General features: G+C 48.4%; 1 protein-coding gene across 3 annotated transcripts; it reads left to right on the top strand.

Moving 5' to 3' along the window:
- Window positions 1-1,499: 1,499 nt before the first annotated feature.
- RBBP5 (RB binding protein 5, histone lysine methyltransferase complex subunit) lies at window positions 1,500-24,635 on the top strand. Of its 3 annotated transcripts, none has more exons than XM_075613746.1 (14): window positions 1,500-1,869; window positions 2,616-2,641; window positions 3,207-3,379; window positions 3,726-3,866; window positions 8,399-8,561; window positions 8,765-8,874; window positions 10,865-10,984; window positions 12,203-12,356; window positions 13,811-13,882; window positions 17,173-17,290; window positions 17,940-18,009; window positions 18,726-18,970; window positions 19,658-19,849; window positions 23,891-24,635. In XM_075613746.1, exons 1-14 carry the CDS (start codon window positions 1,851-1,853, stop codon window positions 23,917-23,919), a joined length of 1,632 nt encoding a protein of 543 aa, XP_075469861.1. In that variant the 5' UTR covers window positions 1,500-1,850; the 3' UTR covers window positions 23,920-24,635. The 3 variants fall into 3 exon arrangements, with proteins under 3 accessions (XP_075469861.1, XP_075469863.1, XP_075469862.1); XM_075613748.1 differs by having other exon boundaries at window positions 1,555-1,869; window positions 19,658-19,735; XM_075613747.1 differs by having other exon boundaries at window positions 1,559-1,869; window positions 18,741-18,970.
- Window positions 24,636-24,749: the final 114 nt, after the last annotated feature.

Genomic DNA, 24,749 nt, shown 5'->3' with positions numbered 1-24,749 from the left:
GTGATACCTTTAATAACTCGGGATTAAAAAGAGTGCAAGCTTTTAGGACAACAAAGATCCCTTTTTCAGTGAAGTTGACTCTAGCTATTAAAGGTATCACACTGATACTGACTTCAAATGTGACACTATTATTCACTGACACTGACTTCCAATGTGACACTTATCCACTGACACTGACTTCCAATGTGACACTATTATCCGAGTGACACTAGGATTGCCAGGTGGCTTCTCCAAAAATACTGGACACAATGGTGAAAGGTGCGATGCGCTCGAGAGAGACACATCCCTCTCCGCTCCATGCTGTTTCCTCCTCTCCTTGGCTCCACCCAACAGCAGCCAATCAGAATGGAGGAAAGCTGCCCTGCTCCCTAGCAACAGCCCTGCTCTGGGAAATCCCACAGCCCCCCCCCTCCCCACGCCACCCAAGCCGGTCAGGTCACTATGTCCACAGAGGTAATAACGGTAACATACATCACCAGTATTGCCTCTCGTTTTTTTACTGGACAGAGTGTTCAAATACTGGACAGTCCGGTTCAATACTACACACCTGGCAACCCTAAGTGACATTAATCTTTGATTGACACTGCCTTCGAATGAGTGATACTATCCTCTGAGTGACACTGCCTTCGAATGAGTGATACTATCTGAGTGACTGCTTTCCAATGTGTGATACTATCCTGAGTGACACTGCCTTCCAATGAGTGATACTATCCTCTGAGTGACACTGCCTTCCAATGAGTGATACTATCCTCTGAGTCACACTGCTTTCCAATGTGTGATACTATCCTGAGTCACACTGCCTTCCAATGTGTGATACTATCCTGAGTGACACTGCCTTCCTCTGAGTGACATTAGTCTGAGTGACACTGCCTTCCAATGTGTGATACTATCCTCTGAGTGACACTGCCTTCCAATGTATGATACTATCCTGAGTGACACTGCCTTCCAATGTGTGATACTATCCTCTGAGTGACACTGCCTTCCAATGTGTGATACTATCCTGAGTGACACTGCCTTCCAATGTGTGATACTATCCTCTGAGTGACACTGCCTTCCAATGTGTGATACTATCCTGAGTGACACTGCCTTCCAATGTGTGATACTAAGTGACAATGCCTTCCAATGTATGATACTATCCTGAGTGACACTGACTTCCAATGTGTGATACTATTCTGAGTGACACTGCCTTCCAATGTGTGATACTATCCTGAGTGACACTGCCTTCCAATGTGTGATACTGAGTGACACTGCCTTCCAATGTATGATACTATCCTGAGTGACACTGCCTTCCAATGTGTGATACTATTCTGAGTGACACTGCCTTCCAATGTGTGATACTATCCTGAGTGACACTGCCTTCCAATGTGTGATACTATCCTGAGTGACACTGCCTTCCAATAAGACTTGTTCCCAGCGAGTGAGTGAGCTGGAGCGCCTTGGCTGCGAGGAATTGATCTATAACTCTCCGCTTTGCTTCTGCTACAGAACTGGGAGCCAGTGAGAGAGCGCTGAGTAATAACACCGTTACTATACTGGATCCCATACATATGATCTCTCTACTCACACCCCGGAACCTTTCTGCCGCAGCAGAGCCTCCCAGCCGGACTTCTCTAAGCGCTGCACCCCAGTTGCTGCCTGTCCGTAGGCCGCAGGCTGTCCGCGCCGCCGCCTGTCTAAGCCCCCAGGGTGTCCGTGCCGCCGCCTGTCATACCGGCAAGAATTCTCGATCCCCTCCCCGGTTGGCCCCCAGCTGCCCCGCTTCTGTGTGTCTAACGGTGCCCGCCTAAAGGCGCGGGGTCGGACAGCCCCGGAGAGGGGACCTCGGTTTCTGTGGAGTGAAGACCGGAGCCATGAACCTGGAGCTGCTCGGTGAGGGGAGACCGGGGCGGAGAGGGCGCAGACATCCTGTATCCAAATACACTTCTACCCACAATGACAGATACTTTCACTATGTGACGGTATTATACACACACATACATACACACACACAAATGTACACACACATACATAAACACAAACACACACACACACATACACAAACACTGGTGATTTTTTGTAGGGGAAATGTTCTTGAAACCATAAGCAAACAATTAATATCTGTCATTGTGCATGTATGTTGCTCTGAATCTTATGATATATAAAAGCAACAATTTATTTACACCCCAAAGGAGTGTATGTTCAATGACAGATGTGCTTCACAGCAGTAATACTTGTGACAAAATAATAGGAGACATAATGGGAATTACAGACATAAGTGTGCGGTATGTGTGTATGTATATGCGCCGTTTTCATGAATAAACTATCTTTATGCAACTTGTGTGTGTATATAAGAAAAAATATATATATTTGTATTATTAAACAATGCCAGTGTATATGTACACAATACAATTATTCATACCTCTGGGTATAAGTATTTAATTTGTGTGTTATATATGCACACACTATGTGAAGGTTTATTTGTCAGTCTATCTGTATGTTGTGTGCGGTGGCTGGGTCTCTGACAGTCTGTGTGCGCGTGCTGGGTCTGTGTGCGTGTGGCTGGGTCTCTGTCGATATCTCAATGTTTGCTACTTTAATGCACATAACTCTCCCTTTTCTTTGTGTTCGTGTTGCAGAATCCTTTGGGCAGAACTACCCGGAGGTGAGTTTAAATACCCCACAACAAGCCTGGGGTAACTTTGTGCTTATCTTCGGTTCTGTGCAGTTGTACGTGGGCTGGATAGCAATCGCTCGGAAGCACTGTGACGTGCCTCAGTGTATATCCTTCCCACACTCACAGGGACAGTTTTTATCCACTTTTGTGTGCTGGTTTTTAAAAATTTTTTTTTTTTTTTAATGTAAGGTATATGTGTATTAAGGCAATTTTAATGCCAAGAGAAGCATTTTTTGAACGCATTGTTTCAGTGTCAATAAATAAAGGGCACTGCATCGGTGTACATCAGCTTGTGTTTTGGAGAATACCGCTGGTAGGTTTTTTAAGAGCAGTTGAGCACTGCACATAAGAGGATTCAAATTGTGTGTGTTATCTTTTTTGCTTTCTGTATGAAATGTCCCATTCGCAGTATCTGAGGTGGCCTTACCCCTTGTTTCAAATGTCTGAGACTTGATTACCAAGCTCCTGAATTTTCCCTAACCCACATACCTCTGCTAAGTATCTGTATACTACCAGTTCTAATGATGTTTTTCTCCCCTGTGTGTGCTGGCAGGAGGCCGATGGCACCTTGGACTGTATTAGCATGGCCCTCACCTGCACCTTCAATAGGTGGGGGACCCTTCTTGCTGTGGGCTGTAACGACGGCCGCATCGTCATCTGGGACTTCTTAACGAGGGGCATTGCTAAGATTATCAGCGCACACATCCACCCTGTGTGCTCGCTCTGGTGAGTAGTCTGTGCTGAGGTAGGACGCGACACACCAGAATGTCCTCTCCTTGTGTAGGACTTATTACTGTTAATGACCCTTCCTCGCATCCTCTGTTGAATCCGATACTGTATTTCGATTCCAAGAAGCTGCTCTTAAATTCAGAGATCTCCCTGTTTGCAGTCACTAAACTCAGAAGTATTTAACTTTACGTTGACATATTCAGCGCATGGTCTGATGCTTTGCTCCTGTGAACCAACACGTTCACTTAGCCTTTTTAGCTGTGGAACGTTGTGGCGACCACCTGAGACAACGAAGGGTTAAAGAGACTGTGGTACTTTACTTGGCTCCTCGTTTGTCTTGCAGCTGGAGCAGGGACGGACACAAGTTGGTGAGCGCCTCCACCGATAATATGGTGTCTCTGTGGGACATCCTGTCCGGAGACTGCGACCAGCGATTCCGATTCCCCTCCCCCATCCTCAAAGTCCAGTTCCACCCCCGAGATCAGTAAGTAGACAGTAGAGGGGAAGAGAGAGAGGGCACGACAGATGTGTGTATATCTTTTATTTGTATAGCACAATACATGTAAACAGTGCTGTACAGCAGTAATATAGGAGACGTCATGGCAATGCAGAAAAGCAAACATTAGAAAAAAGGTCTCCTTGCCCTGAAGAGCTTACAACCCAAGTGGTAAGTGGGGAGCACTTGGAGACAGTAGGAGGGTGTTGCGGTATGTCAGTCTGCAATGTATCTTTTTTATTTTAACTGACTATTGCTAGGTTACATTTTTTATGTCCAATTATACCTATAATTTTTTTGAGTTCTCTGCTGTTCCCCACGCAGCATGAACGCGGCCAATCACCCCAGGCACAGTTAGAGATAATATATATTATAGGTGTATGTAACAGTTACAGACCAGATTAAAATGTGAGACAGCTTTAGTTTTGAAAGAATTTCGCCTGGTGGCGGTTGTGAGAGTCTCCAGTAGATTGTTCCAGTTTTGGGGTGCACGGTAAGAGGAGCGGCCGGATACTTTGTTGAACTTTGGGACCATGAACAGTCTTTTGGAGTCAGATCTCAGATGATAAGTGCTGCATGTGGTAGGGGTGAGGAGCTTGTTCAGATAGACGGGTAGCTCGCCCAGAAAGTATTTGAAGGCAAGACAGGAAAGGTGAATTTTGTGCCTAGACTCAAGTGATGACCAATCTAGTTTTTTGAGCATTTCGCAGTGATGTGTGTTGTAGTTGCATTGGAGAAAAAAACAGCATATTGAATTGTAGAGGGTGTCAAGTTTGCTAAGGTGGGTTTGGGGTGCGGAGCCGTATACTATGTCCCCATAGTCGATTATTTGCATTGGCATCTGCTGTGCGATACGCTTTTTGACCAGCAGACATAGGGAAGATTTATTCCTGAAACGTACACCTAGTTTGGCATAGGTTTTGGATGTCAGGGTATCAATGTGCATCCCGAATGTTAAATGGGAGTCAAACCATATGCCCAACAATTTAAAACTTGTAACAGGCGTTAGGGTGGTGTTAGCGTTGGTTCTGATCTGGAGCTCGGTCACTGGAAGCTTTAAAAATTTAGCCTTGGTCCCAAATACCATTGTTACAGTCTTGTCAGTGTTTAGAAACAGTTTGTTTTGGGAAATCCAATTTTCAAGTCTCAAAAAGTCAGACTGAAGTATGTGTTCAAGGTCGGAGAGGCTACGGCTGTGTGCATATAGGATTGTGTCATCTGCATACATGTGTATTGAAGCTCCCTTATAAGCTGTATGAAGATCATTGATGAACACTGAGAAGAGAAGGTGCCCCAGAACAGAGCCTTGAGGGACACCACAGGTGATATCCAAGGGGTTGGAGTTAGAGCCTGAGATAGACACATGTTGGGATCTACCTGATATGTAGGAATGCAAACCAGTTTAAAGCATGCTTCCCTATTCCAGAACACTGGAGTTTAAGCAGGATAGCATGGTCAACAGTATGAATGGCCTTTGCAAAATCTAGGAATATTGCACCAGTGAGTTGTTCCATTCCACACTGGATCTCATTGCAAACTTTTAGCAGGGTAGTTACCATGGAGTGTTTGGGGCGAAAGCCAGATTGGAATTGGCTAGGGAAATTTGTCTTGGTATAGTAATCGCTTAATTGGGAGTGAACACATTTTTCTCTGACGTTGGATAGTATTGGGAGAAGAGAGATTGGCCTGTAGTTTGAGACAGTGTTTTTGTCCCCACTTTTGAAGATTGGGACAACTCTGGCAGTTTTCCAGGTCCTGGGGATATGACCTGCAGACAGGATAGAGTTGACTATGGAAGCAATCGGTTTGCTAATGGCTGGGGCACCAAGTCTTAGGAACTTAGATTGCAGTAAGTCAGGTCCACATTGGCTGCTTAGTTTTACGTTGAGCAGCGCTTGTGTAATCTCCTCTTCGGTTATTGGGACAAATTGAAAATTGTGGGCAGTGTTGGGAAGGGGTGGGGCTATAGGGGTACTCTCAGAATGAAGTTTGTGGTTTGGGTTGCATTTCATTAATAAGTTAGTAGCACACCCCACAAAGTAATCATTGAATGCATTTGCAATGTCAGTGGGGTTTGTCAGAGTAATATCCCCCTTAGTGATATTACTTGGTTCATGATGGTTAGGAGCCTGGAATATATTGTTGATAACCTTCCAGAAGTTAGCTGGGTTTGATGTATTCTGGAGGAGATTGTCAGAGTAATATTGTGCTTTTGCATGCCTTGTTTGCCTTGTGCACATGTTCCGCGTGCATCTGTAGTGATTGAGATCCTTAGTAGTGCCAGTTACTTTGTAGCTTTTCCACAAGGTATCCCTGAGCTGGTAGAGTGCTATAAGGCAGGGGAGCGCAAACTTTTAGCGCTGCTCCCCCCACCTACCTTCATCCGCGTCAGATGACGCTGCGGGATCATATGACGTCACGTGACCCACGGCATCATTTGACGCGTGTGATGTCACATGGCGCCGCGGCGTAATTTGATGCCGCGTTGCCATGGCGACGCAACACAAGCCGACTGAAGCAAGGTAAGTAAATAGTTGCAGGGGCCTCTTGCGATCCCCCAGGCATTAATTTAAATGCCTGGGGGAAGAGCGCGGGGCCTCTGCAACTGCCCGCGCCCCCTCCCAGCAAAATCTCCCGTCCCCCCTGGGGGTTGCGCCCCCTAGTTTGCGCACCGCTGCTATAAGGTCAGGTGTAACCCATGGAAGGTCTGCCCCCCCGTACCCTTATTCTGCGTAGTGGAGCATGGGTATCAAAGAGTTTTAAGAACTCGGACTGGAAATAGTCGAGCGCAGAATCAGGGTCGGGAATTAAATCGATTCTGTGCCATGGGCAGTTGGTAAGGTCAGCCAGAAACTGTTGTGGGTTAAAGTTTCTAAATGTTCTAGTGAGGAGAACTTTAGGGCTTGAATGGGGCGGTTTACTTTTCCTTACACAGTACACTATTGCATGGTCACTGAAAATGTCAGGAAGGATGCCAGAGGATTGGATTCTGCTGGGGTTTGAGGAGAGAATCCAGTCTAGCAAGGAATGGTTATGCGATTTCAGGTTTATTCGTGTGGGTTGGGAAATGAGTTGCGATAGGTTAAGTGACTTCAGTTGTACCTGGATTTTGTGGTTTTGGGGTCAAGCCAATTGAAGTTGAAATCCCCAAGAACTAGCAGCTCACTCTTCTCATTCAGAGAGGAAATGGAGCCAATAAGCCGGGTGATATCAGTCAGGGATTCTAGAGGGGCTTTAGGGGGGCGGTAGATGCCAGCGAGCAAGATGGGCTTAGAAAAGGGGAGGCAGATTTTGCCAACTAGGATTTCAAAGAAGGGTGGGCTTGGGGACAATTTAACAGTATAAATTGTAAGGTGTCTGCAATATAAAATAGCACACCACCTCCTCTCTTTGACCTATCTCTCCCAGAAATTGAGTATTTCTGAATGGCGATATTTGCATCAGGAGTTTTATGAGTTAGCTATTATTTATTTATAAAATATTTTACCAGGAAGTAATACATTGAGAGTTGCCTCTCGTTTTCAAGTATGTCCTGGGCACAGAGTAAAACAAAATAATACATGGTTACAAATACAGTTACATAAATGAACAAGGTATACATTATATACAAGACATTGCATGCACAGTTAAAGAAAATATATATTATGAGCGTATGAAACAGTTACAGACCAGATTAAAGTGTGAGACAGCCTTAGATTTGAAAGAACTTAAGCTGGTGGTGGATATGAGAGTCTCTGGTAGGTTGTTCCAGTTTTGGGGTGCACGGAAGGAGAAGGAGGAACGTCCGGATACTTTGTTGAGTCTTGAGACCATGAATAGTCTTTTGGAGTCTGATCTCAGGTGATAGGTACTGCATGTGGTACTGCTATGGCACTGCAGCCCCTCTAGCACTTATGGGGTTAATGGTCCAATCTATTACACTGTGGTTTCAAAAACACATTTTCGTTATTATCACCATTTTATACTATAACGTTCCTCAGCAGAAGCTATTTATTTATTTTAAAAGCATTTGTGGAATAGGGAATATGGCTGTCGTTTCTTTCACTGGAGATGTATGTGCCGCCTAATGATTCCGGGAGCATAAAAAGAGGATGGAAGAAAGAGATTATCATAAAAATGACCAATTCTTTCTGTTTTACTCCAAGACTATTTTTTGGAGGGAATGTGCCTTTTAAAACAGACCTGTATACTGCAAAGCAATACTGATATGAGAACCGCCTTCATTCGACAGGTACACTCGGCCAGGTATTGCTGTCTGCAGACTCTGTCCTCACCTCTCACTCTTGTTGAATTGTATTTTTATGTATATAGCTCTGAACAGTGTATGCCGCGCTTCGCAGAGATGATACAGGACAGGGAAGATGAATCCAAATAAGAGCTTAATACATAAAATTATTTCCTGCCCCAAGATATTACAATTGAACTGGTGTGTTGGAAAACATGGAGATGGAAGGGGTTTATGCAAGTGCCCCACCCCCTCCCCTTCTCATAATGCCCCCCTCTTTCTCTTTATGATACAGGAACAAAGTTCTGGTGTGCCCCATGAAATCTGCCCCCGTCATGCTGACTCTGTCGGACTCCAGCCACGTGGTCCTACCCGTAGATGACGATTCGGACCTCAACGTGGTAGCATCTTTTGACCGACGGGGGGAATATATCTACACGGGGAACGCAAAGGGGAAGGTAAGCGGGGAAGCCGATATTGGTGTATATTTGTGTCGAGACTGGTTTTCTTTGTCGTGACGTTTGTCGCGCACGCTGGGATTAAGCATCTGCCACGTGTGCACATCGGGCGGGATGTGTTGTGGGAGGAGTGCACTCCAACCCTACACAATGAATAACCCGGGCTCCGCTCACAGGTTAACCCCTCTCCTGCTTCTCTGCAGATCTTGGTCTTGAAGACCGACACTCAGGACCTGGTGGCATCTTTCCGAGTTACAACGGGGACCAGCAACACAACGGCGATCAAATCCATCGAGTTTGCACGGAAGGGCAGGTGAGAGAGCAGTGCATTGTGACGGGAGGTGCCACCCAGTCTGTCCACTTAATGTTAAACGTGGGACCAATCAAGATCACCCGGGCCGTGTCCCTCATTCTCTAGCTCTTACGGGTCTCAGTATAGTATCGATGCAATTCATTCCCTTACATTAGATTTTGATTGCAGATAGGAGTCACTCTGCCCAGTCTGCTCTGTGCTGTAGACTCGGCACGCACTTGGTAGGAAGGGAGAGGAGACTCGCATGAATTCCAAAGATTGGTTTTCATTTCCATACGTGACATACAAGCCGACGCCATGTCACATATGGAAATGAAAGAGATCCAGCAATATTCTGGAACACAGAACTACAACAGAGGATCTAGAACCAGTGGCCGTCTCCTTACTTGTTCTGTATCCTCTGCTGTAAAACACCAGACCCTATGAGATCCTTTGGTTTCTTTCCTTCAGCTTCAGAACGCGACCTCTTGTTCTATCACCTCTAGCAATCCCAGCAATATTGTGTGTGTGTGTGTGTGTGTGTGTGTGTGTGTGTGTGTGTGTGTGTTTGTGTGTGTGTGTGTGTGTGTGTGTGTGTGTGTGTGTGTGTGTGTGTGTGTGTGTGTGTGTGTGTGTGTGTGTGTGTGTGTGTGTGTGTGTGTGTGTCAAAAAATCAGTTCTGTAGTATTAGATAATACATACTTACTATCTTTTTTAAAAATTCAACTCTTCATGCCATTTTTGGTGTTTTAATACACTGAGCATCCTTTAATTTCTATAACAGGCTTTAGCCACCTCCCCAGCAGTGCAAGATCTTAGTAACACTTTCCTGTGTGTGATCATTTGCTGCCAATATTCCCAGCTGTTTCAGCTGCAAACTGTAACAAGGGTTAATGTTACCGTAGTAATATATGGATACATTGTAGCTGCTGCGTTACACTGACTGAAGGATTGATGTTAAACTGAAAGGCAGCCATTTAGTGAACCCTGGGAAGCAGGATCTTTGCTGAATTGATCACGGGAGAATGAATCAATTGGTAGCTTCGGAAATTAGTTTTCAATAAAGGTAACCAAAGACGGCATATATTAAAACCAAAAATGTTTTTTATATAACTATAAATAAAAGAAAAAGAGAGCGCACGGCCTATAGCGTAAAATTGTTACACATTTAATAAGCAAATATCCCCCTCTCCCTCTCTCCATTGCGCACGATCAGAACAAGAGTCGGAGAGAGTTGCAATTTTTTTCAACTTGTGCAAGACCAACTCCCCCCCACAGATGTGGAGCCGACAATTAATGGTGACATTATTAGGACACAGAAGCATATGAGTAGCACTGTGGATATTCTGAACACATGATACATAAAGCTTGGCCCCCTGCAGACGCACTTACCAGAACTCCCTCCTACTGTCTCTGTATGTTCCTCCTATCTACCAATTAGACTGTAAGCTCCTCGGGGCAGGGACTCCTCTTCCTTAATGTTACTTTTATGTCTGAAGCACTTATTCCCATGATCTGTTATTTATATTATCTGTTATTTATTTGATTACCACATGTATTACTACTGTGAAGCCCTATGTACATAAATGGCGCTGTATAAATAAAGACATACAATACAATACAGTTTAATACACTTGCATTCTTTTTGTCTGAGGTTCTCGCTAACAAGTTGTGAAAGTAGTGTTATAAATAAAGACACACACACACACACATACACACATAGTAGCTCCGCAAAATTACAGTGTTTAGCATACAAATTTTTCACATTGATTTTGAGAAAATGGAACCATTTCGCTGCCAGGTGCGGCATGCCCTGCGATGCATTGCGATTACGTGTCTCAGCACAGGGGTTAAAGCAAGGGTGGCCAACTCCAGTCCTCAACGTATCCTGAAATCCTGAAACCCTGACCTGTTGGTGGCCCTGGAGGACTGGAGTTGGTGGCCCCTGGGTTAAAGTGATTGGCACTTTACTGTACGTATAAATATTGTCTCTGTCTTCTCTCTTTTTCAGTTGTTTCTTGATAAACACAGCGGACCGGATCATCCGAGTGTACGACGGGAGGGAGATACTGACCTGCGGGAGAGATGGAGAGCCGGAACCCATGCAGAAGCTGCAGGATTTGGTGAACAGGTAGAGAGCGCAGAATAAACAGCTTAACATTCAGGGAGAGCAGGGGCAGAACCCCAGCCGTCTGCAGGGGCAGAACCCCAGCCGTCTGCAGGGGCAGAACCCCAGCCGTCTGCAGGGGCAGAACCCCAGCCGTCTGCAGGGGCAGAACCCCAGCCGTCTGCAGGGGCAGAACCCCAGCCGTCTGCAGGGGCAGAACCCCAGCCGTCTGCAGGGGCAGAACCCCAGCCGTCTGCAGGGGCAGAACCCCAGCCGTCTGCAGGGGCAGAACCCCAGCCGTCTGCAGGGGCAGAACCCCAGCCGTCTGCAGTGGCAGAACCCCAGCCGTTTGCATTAAATCCCATTAAATCGTGTTGTGGAAAGAAGCTTCTTCAGGCCGCAACCTTTTATTAAGTAGCCTTTCTTAGGCCAAAGTGTACTGATGGCAGTGACATGTTTACGGTGTTAGACACTTTTTGACCAAAATCTGATGCCTATAATTTTTTAACTCATTTTTTTTTATACTTGGGAGGAGTTTGCTCCCGTTTTATTTGATGTCACTGGCCCAGGTGCACAAAACGGTGCTAAGCATTAACACGCCTTTACTCTCCTGGGAGTAAAGGTTAGCACCCTTTTTTTGGATCTGCGCCACTGTGTTCAGCAAGAGTTTGCACAGGCAGTGCCCCTATCTCCTCCTCCTTATCGGTTCTCTGACAGGGTGGGATCAGGGTAGAGAAAACACTTCATTGATCAACACTCCCCCATTCTGTGACCCCTAAGCAACTTCACTTGTAACTGATACATGAGGAGAAGAAGCAGCCAAATCGTCGCTTTTAGATTAGTTTAAGCCGCCAGTTAAATTTTTAAATGGTTTGAAAATAAGATTGCACCTTGTAACCTCAAACTGTTAAGCACACACATACTCTACAGCAGGGCGGCCACCTCCAGTCCTCAAGGGCCACCAACCGGTCAATTCAGGATATCCCTGCTACAGCACAGGTGGCACAATCATCGATTGAGCCACCTGTGCTGAAGCAGGGACTGAGTAAGCCACCTGTGCTGAAGCAGGGACTGAATAAACCACCCGTGCTGAAGCCCGGATATCCTGAAACCTGACCTGTTTGTGGCCCTTGATGACTGGAGTTGGCCACCGCTGCATTGCAGGGACTGTGCAGAATTAGACCTGACCGAATGATTGGTTGGAGAGTCCGAGGCTGACCCCTTCCCTATCCCACCTCACAGGACGCCCTGGAAGAAGTGCTGCTTCTCCGGGGACGGCGAGTACATCGTGGCAGGCTCCGCGCGGCAGCACGCGCTCTACATCTGGGAGAAGAGCATCGGGAACCTGGTGAAAATCCTCCACGGGACCCGTGGGGAGCTGCTGCTAGACGTGGCTGTGAGTTGGCGCGTCTTGTGAGCTCTCCTTCCCCTTTGGTGTCTGGCCTTAATGACCTCGCACTGTGACCCTCCTCCTCCTCCTCCTCCTCTTTGTTTTCATTTTGCTAAAGCTTTCTATTTAATAACATGGCAACTTAAATTAATGTTCAAATATCCTTGTGTGCTTTTGGGTGCCAGGATTAAAAGAATAGAATATGCACTCACCAAATGTGAGATTTTAGATCTAATGCAGAGAGATATCTCACCTGGGCCCGGTTGGTGCTCAGATCCGGTGCCCCGATCCTGTGCCCCGATCCGGTGCCCCTACAGCTAGACACCAAAAGCCAGTACATCAGTAAAGAAAATGGATCAGCGCTCAACAATACATCAAGTCCAAAACTAAATAATCATGTAACCAAAGCCAATTTTAAAGCAGCCAAGTAGCTGCTATTTAATGAGGGTCCCTCACAGGGTCCCATAAGATGTTAGCAGTTTGGACACATTTACTCACAAAGTGCAACGTTTCTTGGCCGGTGAGCCTGGGGAAGGGGCCACGGGCCCAGAAACGTGGCACTTTGTGAGTATACGTGTCCAAACTGTTAATATCTTATTGGACCCTGTGAGGGACCCTCATTAAATAGCAGCTACTTGGCTGCTTTAAAATTGGCTTTGGTTACATGATTATTTAGTTTTGGACTTGATGTATTGTTGAGCGCTGATCCATTTTCTTTGCTCGGGTACTAGCATTATCCATAAATAAAAGCATCACTCGCTAGTCCTCGTGTACAGAGTTCTTCGCAGTACCCATCCTCCCGCTCCCCCTCCCCACGCCCTCTCCACTCTGCCTGTGGTGTTCTTCTCTGCTCCACACTCCTAACCCACTCCCACCACCAGGACTCATCCGGGGACACCCCACACTTATGTATTTCCCCTTCCCTTCAAGATCAGACTCCCGCCCCCCCCCCCCCCACTCCCACCCTTCACCACTTCACACATTTAAAAGTGGCCTAAAACACACTTCTGCCAGGAAGAAGCCTGCGCACAAACCTCCTGATATCCTCAATGATACTTCTCCTGCCTTTACACAACACCTACCAAGTGTTACCAAGAACGTAGCTGCGCAGCAAATAGCCATTGGTCACACACCATTATCGCTCTCTCCCACTGTACCTCAAGCTTCCACTCTCCCCTTCCTCGTAGATTGTAAGCTCAATGGTGCAGCGCCCCCTTTACTTACTGTACCAGTGCAATGTTGCAATGTAATTGTTCCTGTGGTCACACCCTCATGTCACTGCAGAGCCACTGCCCCTGAAAATGACCTTGCTGCAGTTCAGGGCGTGCTGACTACAGCTGCTCTCGATTGTCACTTAGGTTTCCTAAGGACACGGAGTAACATCCCACTGGGACTGTATGTATCTGTCTATTATTAAATTGCACACTAAGCCCCTTTGCTTTCTGCTTTTTGTCCCTCAGTGGCACCCAGTCCGGCCAATCATTGCCTCCATCTCCAGCGGGGTTGTCTCCATATGGGCTCAGAACCAAGTGGTAAGTTATTAACCCTGCCAGTGCTGGTGGGAGGACCGTGCTCCTCCATGCCAGGCGGCCAGTGGGTGATAAATGATGCCTATATCCGTCGCCGTTTTTTTGCAGTATGTTTAATATCTGTGACCAGAACCCACCTATAGAGATGACCCACCTATAGAGAAGGCCCACCTATAGAGAAGGCCCCCCCCTTTCCACTCCTGAGTTTCCATAATCGGTCTCATTAAAATGCTGCAGCATGTGGTGATATTCTTGGTACCTACACACATCCTGCCAGCTGAGGCTTCATTTACTGCAAAAAAACAGTCTTCTGTCGCCATTTTCTCTCTATTTATAAATATAAAAATCTATATGCTTAAATACACACATCTGTGGAGAAAAAGGAAAATGTAGGTCTTATGATAAATTTTATTGGACCAGCTGTCAAACTTCACAGGCCCTTAAGATATCTATCCTATCTATTCTATCTATTCTATCTATCTATCTATCATACACACCATGTCACCATAGCTTTTCTCATTAAGGCTGCGGCCATGGTGAACGCTGGAGGGGGCGCAAGCGTTCACTCGGCTTCTCCCCGCCGCCTGCAGCAGGAGAGATCTGTGTCCTGCATGCAGAAGAGATGGGGGGGGGGGGGGGGCTGTGACGTCACGGAGCTGGTTCTCCCTCATTGGGCGAACTGCTCACGTGACCTGGCTGCCGCCCGACTGCCGCGCATGAAAACAGATTTTTCTGTTTTCTCCTGCATCGCGAATGCCGGCGCCTCTGCTCTCATGCGCGTTCGCGCACTCTATGGACAGCCTCATAGAGACACATCTGTGTGATCGCTCCGCGCGAAGCCTCCTCCGCGCCATCGCGATCACCATGGCCGCAGCCTAACACTTGAAGAATTGTTCAAGACATCGGTGCATTGGGAAGATATAGGAATCAAAACAAACAGTGAATGCTTGAGTTGCCTACGATCTGCAGAGGAAGTTGTTATTTTTTTACCACAAGTCCAGAAGACAAATCAGAGAACTCGCTGAAGCAAGTGAGAAGGTGGCCGCCATATGAATCTTGGCAAGACCAAAGGGACGTTCAACAAATTTGTCAACTCGGTAAAGATTGAAATAAAGGGAATAGAACTAGAAGAAGTTGAAGACGGTGTCTGCCTCGGCCGGCGAGGGACAATTAAATCGGGAGACGGAAGATGGGATGGAGCGGTTTTGAAAGAAACAAGAGAATCTTTTCAAGGGAATCTTCCACTGCCCTTTAAGGAAGCTTTTCGACCCGTGTATTCTGCCCGCGCTCACGTATGGATGTGACCCGTGTATTCTGCCCGCGCTCACGTATGGATGTGACCCGTATATTCTGCCCGCGCTCACGTATGGATGTGACCCGTGTATTCTGCCCGTGCTCACGTATGGATGTGACCCGTGTATTCTGCCCTCGCTCACGTATGGATGTGACCCGTGTGTTCTGCCCGCGCTCACGTATGGATGTGACCCGTGTGTTCTGCCCGCGCTCACGTATGGATGTGACCCGTGTGTTCTGCCCGCGCTCACGTATGGATGTGACCCGTGTGTTCTGCCCGCGCTCACGTATGGTTGTGACCCGTGTATTCTGCCCGCGCTCGCGTATGGATGTGACCCGTGTATTCTGCCCGCGCTCACGTATGGATGTGACCCGTGTATTCTGCCCGCGCTCACGTATGGATGTGACCCGTGTATTCTGCCCGTGCTCACGTATGGATGTGAAACTTGGACCATGAATGTGAAGATAATTCAGAAGCTTCAGACAACATAAAGAAGTATGGAGAGATGCATGCTGGGTATTACAGAGATGCATGCTGGGTATTACCCCAAGTGACAGGAGAAATAATGAATGGGTTTGAAGGCAAACAAAAGTCTGTGACATCATCAGAAGGGTAAAGAAATTAAAATGGCGATGGGCTGGACATGTCACAAGAAGAAATGACCATCGTGGGCAGATGATAATCCACTGGGTTCTAAGGGAAATGAAAAGACAAAGACGACGAACAAAAGTAAAATGGGAGAGATTAAATCCGAAAATGTGTTGGAGCAGCGTGGAGAAGAGAGGCTGCAACCGAAGTACCTGGGAGATGATTGGGGAGGCTTCATCCAGCAGTGGGGAGACTAGGGCTATTGTGTGTGTGTGTGTGTGTGTGTGTGTGTGTGTGTTTGTGTGTGTGTCTAAGAAAGCACATTTATATTTGAATTACATGAAATAGTTTAGTTTGAAAGGAGCAGTCTATTTAAAAAATAAAAAATAAACCGTTTTGAAGCAGGGTCCCCAGCACTGAACCGTGTTAATTTCAGCTGCTTCGGGGTCCCCTGGTTCACAAGATACTAACCTTCATTGGTTCTGCCAGTACTTTCTGGTTCTTAAATCTGGGCCAAATAGGACATTGCGATGGATGATTTAAAAGTCCATTTTGTTACCCCAACAAGGGATGGTACTGCGGCACCTTTGGAGTATTTCAGCGACAGGGGGGGTCCCCAGAGCTGAAATTAATGCAGTTCAGCTTTCGGACCCCCTCTTTCCCTTCCATTTCCTCCCTCCCAGCCAAATGACTAATCCTTTCATAATCACAATATGGAATTTCATGTTGATATTAAAAAACGAAAACTCAGTGCTGCTGATTTCCCCCACACTAATACACACCTCATTTTCTAGTATGTCCTGTGTTCCCTTTTATATGATATAATCTGCGTATGTATAAATACAATGATGTTCTGGGTTCTATTATATATGATCTAATCTGTGTATAAATATATATATATCTATATCTATATATATATAAAGCAACTGTAAATATTCCTGTATATTCATTTGCATGTCTTAGACAGGTCTGCAACCCTGTCTTTCACCATTATCACCCAGAAAACAGCACTTCCACTGCAGCATAACCTTAATAGTCGTGGTATATATATAGATATATATATATATATATAGATATCTATATATATATATCTCATTTAAATGAGAACAATAGGCACTCCATCAGGTAAATCAAGATGATGGGTGCAAATCCTGTAGAGAATAACTTAGACAATACGATACCGTGTATGAGACGAATATCAAGAGGCAGCACTCCAATGGATGGTCAAAAACACATCACCTTGAGAAAGGTCCCGCATGTAGGACCGAAATGTTGGTTATGATGTCTTTATAATACAAACCTTTTTTTGACCATCCATTGGAGTGCTGCCTCTTGATATTCGTCTCATACACGGTATCGTATTGCCTATATATATATACACATGTGTTGCCTGCTCCGCCTTTTATTTCAGGAAAACTGGAGCGCCTTTGCCCCTGACTTCAAGGAACTGGATGAGAACGTGGAGTACGAGGAGCGGGAGTCCGAATTCGATATAGAGGACGAGGATAAGAGTGAGCCGGAGCAAACAGGTAAATGTGAGGACGCATCCTGCCAGGGAGACCTATTCTAGGGCTGCCGGAGCTGGGGTTCGTCTCCGAAACCAGTCCTGTGTGTGCCTGCTCTCTGCCCTCTCTCCTGCACCTATGTGCCTGCTCTCTGTCCCCCTCCTGAACCTTCTGTGCCTGCTGTCTGTCCCCTCTCCTGCACCTCTGTGCCTGCTCTCTGTCCCCCTCTCCTGCACCTCTGTGCCTGCTCTCTGTCCCCCTCTCCTGCACCTCCTGTGCTTGCTCTCTCTGTCCCCCTCTCCTGCACCTCCTGTGCCTGCTCTCTCTGTCCCCTCTCCTGCACCTCCTGTGCCTGCTCTCTCTGTCCCCTCTCCTGCACCTCCTGTGCCTGCTCTCTCTGTCCCCTCTCCTGCACCTCCTGTGCCTGCTCTCTCTGTCCCATCTCCTGCACCTCTGTGCCTGCTCTCTGTCCCCCTCCTGAACCTTCTGTGCTTGTTCTCTGTCCCCTCTCCTGCACCTCTGTGTCAGCTCTCTGTCCCCTCTCCTGCACCTCTGTGCCTGCTCTCTGTCCCCCCTCCTGCTCCTCTGTGCCTGCCCCTTTAATCCATCTAAGGTAACGCACACTGAGCCTCTGTTTGCTTACGTAGTGATAACTCTGCCTCTTCTCCTCCAGGAGGGGACGCTGCCGAGGACGAGGAGGTAGATGTGACAAGCGTGGATCCGATCGCAGCTTTCTGCAGCAGGTAATCCGGTGTTTGATAACGCGCGCCCACACACACACCCCTTCCCCCTCTCTCCCCCTCCCCCTTTCTGGGTGTGATTAGTTCATGAAGTTCACGGATTTGTTTCTCCATTATCTGCACAGTTTTAGGGATCTGGTTATCAGTCTCAGTGCTGCAAACCCGGCACAGATACCGTGCTGGACTTAGAGGCTTATTCTATATCTGAAGTGGCCGATCGGGCTGTTTTCGGATGAAATTCATGGGGAATTTCGGGTGGGCTGATCGGCCGGTACTGCGGCTATCGCAGGGGGGCTCAACTCCGGTCCTCAAAACCCCCCCAACTGGTCAGGTTTTCAGGATATCCCAGCTTCAGCACAGGTGGCTCGATCAGTGCTCAGTCAAAGACTGAGCCTCTGGTTGAGCCACCTGTGCTGAAGCAGGGATATCCTGAAAACCTGACCAGTTGGGGGGCGGGGGGAGTTGTGAGGACTGCAGTTTAGCACCTCTGGCCTATAGGATAAGCCTCTTTAAAGAAAAGCAATTCTATTGAATGCAGCTTTTCTTTCGATACATCTGGCGCTGTTTTGCTGCCGGCGCTTTCCCTTGGAATCCATCTTCTTACCAGTCGCGTAAGAGCTCCGGCCGTCGGGCTGTCCCCGTCGGTTGCCGGCGGGGGAAGGGGAGCATTTTGGGCCCGGTAGTGCGCTGGGCAAGAGCTAGCGTGATGAAAAGAGAAGCATGTTTCCCTGCAGCGACGAAGACCTGGAGGACACCAAAGCCTTGCTGTACCTTCCCATCGCCCCCGAGGTGGAGGACCCCGAGGAGAACCCCTACGGGCCCCCTCCGGACGCGGTGCAGGTGTCGCAGGGCGAGGACGGGGCAGGCGCAGACAAGAAGAGGCAGGCCTCATCGGACGGGGTGCCGCCCCCCAAAAAGAAGCCGAAGACCACCTTGATCGAGCTGCAAGGAGTTCCTAATGACGGTGAGTCCGAGGCACCCACAAGTAGGGTTATCGGCTATCAAACAAGGGAGATGGGCACACGCGGGGGTGGGGGGGGGGTATCGGTGATGAGCACCTTGCCGGGGCTAACAAAGTGATGAGCAGGGAGAAATGTTTTTGCTTTAAAGGGTTTTCACAATCTTTAATGTTTTGAAGATACGAACAGTCATCCAAATTATTTGCTTAGCTCTGTTCCTTTGTTTGTACAGTAATGCAAAAAAGCTATCCTTAGTCCTGGATGGATCGCGTGACGCCAGCGCTCCTGGAACGCTCGCATGACGCGGGAACGCTCACGTGACACCAGCGCTCCTGGAACGCTCACGTGACGTGAATGCTGGAAGGAGGGAGCACTAGTTCCGTGTCGATCGGGTTGGGCGCTCTGTCAGAGGGGTTCGGCCAAATCTGCCCCAAGAAAGTGCCTAGCACAGGGGTGGCGACTGAGCCACTGATTGAGCAACCTGTGCTGAAGCAGGGATATCCTGAAGACCTGTCGGTGGCCCCTGAGGGCTGGAGTTGCCCACCCCTGGCCTAGTACAACATAAGGGCGCTCATTGTCATGAGGGGGACACAGAACATGTTGGGGTCCCTGTGCCGTTCCTAGTCTTTCACCCCACAAGCGATATTATATTAACCGTCGCTCGTCTCTTGTTTCCTCGTCCGCACCGGCAGAAGTTCACCCGCTGCTGGGCGTGAAAGGGGACAGTAAATCCAAGAAGAAGCAATCGGGACGGCCAAAAGGAGCTAAAGGTAAAGAGAGAGACTCCCCGTTTAAACCGAAAACCGGCAAGGGGGACAGAGGTTTGCCTCTGGAAGGAGGAATGAAGGGCAGAGCTCAGAGTGAGCTGCCGCAGGTGCTGACAGGTAAGCACAGCGCACACAGGCGCCCGCACCCCCTCCGCTTCTGCGGCTCTGGCTTTGGGCGGGCACCACCCCCTCGCACACGCCTCTTTACACCTTCATGGCAGACGGGAGAGGCTGCGAGACGAGCACAAGGTCAGGGGGCGGGGGGCAGTTTGAACCCCTCCAGCTGTACGTACAAGCAGCGGTACGGTTTCTGGGTTAAATCTGGGAGATTAGATGCTTTCATTTATTTTTTATTTAAGACTGATTTGACTTCTCTGATTTCCCTGGTAACCAAAGACCTCAGAGGATGTAAATTGTTTATATCAGGGCTGGCCAACTCCTGCCCTCGAGGGCCACCAACAGGTACATTTTTCAGGATATCCCTGCTTCAGCACAACACTGATTCAGCCACTTGTACGGAAGCAGGGATATCCTGAAAACCTGACCAGTTGGTGGCCCCTGAGGGCGGGAGTTGGCCTCCCCTGGTCTATATGTAATCACTTCCTTCGTGATGAGATTGAGGAACCGCCTTTTCCACGGGCAAAGTGTCACACTCCCTTCTTAAAATGTTATCCAAATTAGCCAGGCAGTATTCCATGGTATTAACCCCTTGGCAACACATTGCATCGCTCTTCTCGGCAGCCAAAGGGTTAAAGAAGTCCAAGCTGCCATTTTTTTTTTTACATTTCATTTTCCCCCCTTTAATATGTGTATCAATACAATCCACACAGAGTTGCCGATCGATCGGCAAAGATTCGGCTCGAGGGTTCACTAAATGGCTGTAGAGGAGTATTCTGCAGACAGTGTGACTTTGTAAATGGTTGCCATAGAAACAAAAAAAGACTTGTTACATTCTAATACATAAAAAGTGTAATTCAGAGTTTAAAAAAAATAATAAAAAATGCTACAAGTATTTTCTCATAGCACAGAACTGATTTATTCATAAAAACACGTAGGATATTGCTCGGTCTGCAGCTTTAAGTGACTGATACGAGAGAAGCACAGTGTTTCAGATGAAAATAAAATCAGTCACTTCACTATAATGTTAAGGGAACAATTCTGTATGTTATGTGAGAAGGTTAGGACTGCCCATTAAAACCGCTTGCTCGTCCGTGCAGCATAGGATTAATTTCTGATCCGAAGCATGAAATTCAAACTGTTTCGCCTGTCCCGGTGACTTGTAACGACTTGCAGCCGGGAATCGTGCCCCCCTGAATGATGGGATTAAGGCTGGGATTATGGTGCCTGCGCGGCCGCGTGCGAACGAGCGCGTCACCGCGCGCACTCCTGCAGCCCAAGCGGTTTGTGAACCTGGCTGCAGGACATTGTAGACGCGTGATGGGGGCATGGCGGACGCGTCAGGAAGCTGGTTCGCCATCATTGGCTGAACCAGCTCACGTGCAGCCGCCTCTTCGCCGGCAGGCGCACCATTATCTGGGGTAGCTTGCATAGCCCACTACAGAAAGAGTGAATGGCGGGCGTGCGCACGCAGCGACACCGGCACCATAATCTCGGCCTAAGACTCGGGCTTCCTCTCTGCCTCCTCCTGACCGCAGTGTTCCTCTCTGTCCCAGAAGGGAGGGGGGTTCTCCCTAATTGTGACATGCACAGCCTGTTTGGAACACACCGTAAAATTCAGCATGCGATACCGTCCGTGTCAGAATGGCCGGCAATGCATCGTTCACACGCGCTGTTCAGTGATTCCCAACCCATGGGGGCCCAGGAGACTTACAGAGGGGGGGGGGAGGAGACTTACAGAGGGGGGATAGGAAAATTACAAGGGGGCAGCAGGAGACTTACAATGGGGGGGGAGCAGGCTTACAATGTGGGGGGCAGGAGACTTACAAAGGGGGCAGCAGATGACTTACAATGGGGGGGAGCAGGCTTACAATGTGGGGGGCAGGAGACTTACAAAGGGGGCAGCAGGAGACTTACAATGGGGGGGGGAGCAGGCTTACAATGTGGGGGGCAGGAGACTTACAAAGGGGGCACTTTGACATTCCAACAGTGGCAAAGAAAAGGATAATGTGTGACAGAGGGACAGGCATCGTAATTAATAGGAAGAAGGGCAGTTTTCCTGCATCAATAACCCCAGCACAATATCCCACTATGTGGCGTCCTTAGTCTTTTCAGTGGGATTTTTAGCTGGTCCAAGTCCCACGTCTCGGGCTTCTTTCTCTGCACTGAATACAGAACTGGGGCCCAGGGGCAGAGAGCGGATTCTTTCCCTGGGGCCCAGGGGCAGAGAGCGGATTCTTTCCCTGGGGCCCAGAGGCAGAGAGCGGATTCTTTCCCTGGGGCCCAGAGGCAGAGAGCGGATTCTTTCCCTGGGGCCCAGAGGCAGAGAGCGGATTCTTTCCCTGGGGCCCAGAGGCAGAGAGCGGATTCTTTCCCTGGGGCCCAGAGGCAGAGAGCGGATTCTTTCCCTGGGGCCCAGAGGCAGAGAGCGGATTCTTTCCCTGGGGCCCAGAGGCAGAGAGCGGATTCTTTCCCTGGGGCCCAGGGGCAGAGAGCGGATTCTTTCCCTGGGACCGAGGGGCAGAGAGCGGATTCTTTCCCTGGGGGTGGGATACAGCTGATACATACTGGGAACCAACAAGTAAAACCTTTCAACCTAAATTTTATGAGACACATCTAAATAAGCAGAAGGTTAGAGAAGGTGCTAGTCTCTGTGCTATTACTGGAGAAGGTGCTAGTCTCGGTGCTATTACTGGAGAAGGTGCTAGTCTCGGTGCTATTACTGGAGAAGGTGCTAGTCTCGGTGCTATTACTGGAGAAGGTGCTAGTCTCGGTGCTATTACTGGAGAAGGTGCTAGTCTCGGTGCTATTACTGGAGAAGGTGCTAGTCTCGGTGCTATTACTGGAGAAGGTGCTAGTCTCGGTGCTGATACTGGAGAAGGTGCTAGTCTCGGTGCTATTACTGGAGAAGGTGCTAGTCTCGGTGCTGATACTGGAGAAGGTGCTAGTCTCGGTGCAATTACTGGAGAAGGTGCTAGTCTCGGTGCTGATACTGGAGAAGGTGCTAGTTTCGGTGCTATTACTGGAGAAGGTGCTAGTCTCGGTGCTATTACTGGAGAAGGTGCTAGTCTCTGTGCTATTACTGGAGAAGGTGCTAGTCTTGGTGCTATTACTGGAGAAGGTGCTAGTCTCTGTGCTATTACTGGAGAAGGTGCTAGTCTCGGTGCTATTACTGGAGAAGGTGCTAGTCTCGGTGCTATTACTGGAGAAGGTGCTAGTCTCGGTGCTATTACTGGAGAAGGTGCTAGTCTCGGTGCTATTACTGGAGAAGGTGCTAGTCTCGGTGCTATTACTGGAGAAGGTGCTAGTCTCGGTGCTGATACTGGAGAAGGTGCTAGTTTCGGTGCTATTACTGGAGAAGGTGCTAGTCTCGGTGCTATTACTGAGGTGCTATCTCAATAGGATACTACAAAGTAAGTTATGGGGGGTAATGACCTGCAAATGAGCACAGTATGTCCCTTTTTGCTTCTTATCCATTTTAACATGGGACCCCTATAAGTGTATACCTGCCGTATTACACAGCTTCTCAGCACAGGTTAAAGAAGTGCAGAGCCAGTAACCTACTCTGACAAAGTTATTTCAACCTTCTGCGTCTCTCTGTAATAGATAATACAAATGTTCCCCAAACTGTCCCAGATAGCGGGAGTGTGAATACACGAGGTATAGTTAGGACTTTAAGTCCAACTCCAGTCTTCAAGGGCGAGCAACAGGTCAGGTTTTCAGGATATCTCTGCTTCAGCGCAGGTGGCTCAGTCAGAATGACTGAGCCGCCTGTGCTGAAGCAGGGATACCTCCAATACCTGGCCTGTTGGTGGCCCTTGAGAACTGCAGTTGGCCAGTCCTGTTTTTAGGGGGTTGTAACATTGGGCAATAGTCAACCCAGCATCCTGCACCCAGCACCCGCCGGCTTTCACTGTGTGTGATGATCCAGCTGGCTCTGTCCGCTCCTCTGCTTTGCTGCTTCAGCCCTCTGCAAAAACCTCATCCCCAGACTCCGCTCCCTCTATAACTCACCCCCTCTTCTCATCCCCTCTCTTTCAGGAGGCAGTGCCATCTCTGAGCTCCTATAAACACCGCACTCGTGTCTCCCTCCCCTATCCCATCGGGGACGTACCACCTGACCCTTCTGCACGTGGCGCACGGCGTCTGTTCCACTGACCTATCCGGAGAAAGAGAATTATGACGTCACAGAAAACATTGGCCTGATTTTGCCCGCCCTTAACCCTGGACTCTGGACGAGTCCCCTCTGTGACATCGGACACAGTGACGGCCACATGACACGTGCAGCTCACATGACGTCAGTGTTTTCTGTGGATAAGCGTGTCCTTTTTACCGTGTCCCCACATTAATCATGCTGCCTCTGCTTCGTCTTTCTGTGACCAGAAGAAAAATTGCTCTATTTTTATACGCCCCGCTCTCTTTTTTTTTCTCACCGTCGGGCAGTCTCGCCGTGGCTTCCTCCGTGGCTTTGTCTTTTACCCTTTCTCACTCATCAGGAGCACTAGCAGAGACTCTCACAACGGGTTCTAATCTGACAGCACCAGGGGAGATGGGCAACCTATGAGGGGGATACACAAGCTGTATGAACCTCCCCCTGCAGCGAGGGCACAAGTCGGACTTCTCTGGGCCGCCACCTGGAGGGGGTGGGGGGAGGCCTCTCTGATCTTTGTAATAATATTGCCATTTTTGTTTTTCTTTTCCTGGCGTGTAGATACATTGTTGATCCCATGGATTTCAGTTCTACCCTCGCAGCTGGGGAAATAAAACTGTCGCGTTTTTGTTTAAATTTGCGCCTGTACCCTCTGAATGGGATTATGGGGGGAGGCGTGGGAGGGATGCACCTCGGGGGTGGTGGGGGTGGGGGAAGGATGGGTAGGACACACCTCGGGGGGGGGGGGAT

The sequence above is a fragment of the Ascaphus truei genome, chromosome 9 (assembly GCF_040206685.1).
Source record: "Ascaphus truei isolate aAscTru1 chromosome 9, aAscTru1.hap1, whole genome shotgun sequence".
In the NCBI taxonomy this organism is placed as follows: Eukaryota; Metazoa; Chordata; class Amphibia; order Anura; family Ascaphidae; genus Ascaphus; species Ascaphus truei.
The sequence above is the reverse complement of the archived record's forward strand: the minus strand, read 5'-3'. Positions and strand labels throughout refer to the sequence as shown.

Coding starts and splice junctions, on each gene's coding strand:
- RBBP5 (XM_075613746.1), top strand. Junction 18,010..18,725: donor ATCGCAGCTTTCTGCAGCAG/GTAATCCGGTGT, acceptor TGAAAAGAGAAG/CATGTTTCCCTGCAGCGACG. Junction 19,850..23,890: donor GCTGCCGCAGGTGCTGACAG/GTAAGCACAGCG, acceptor CCTCTCTTTCAG/GAGGCAGTGCCATCTCTGAG.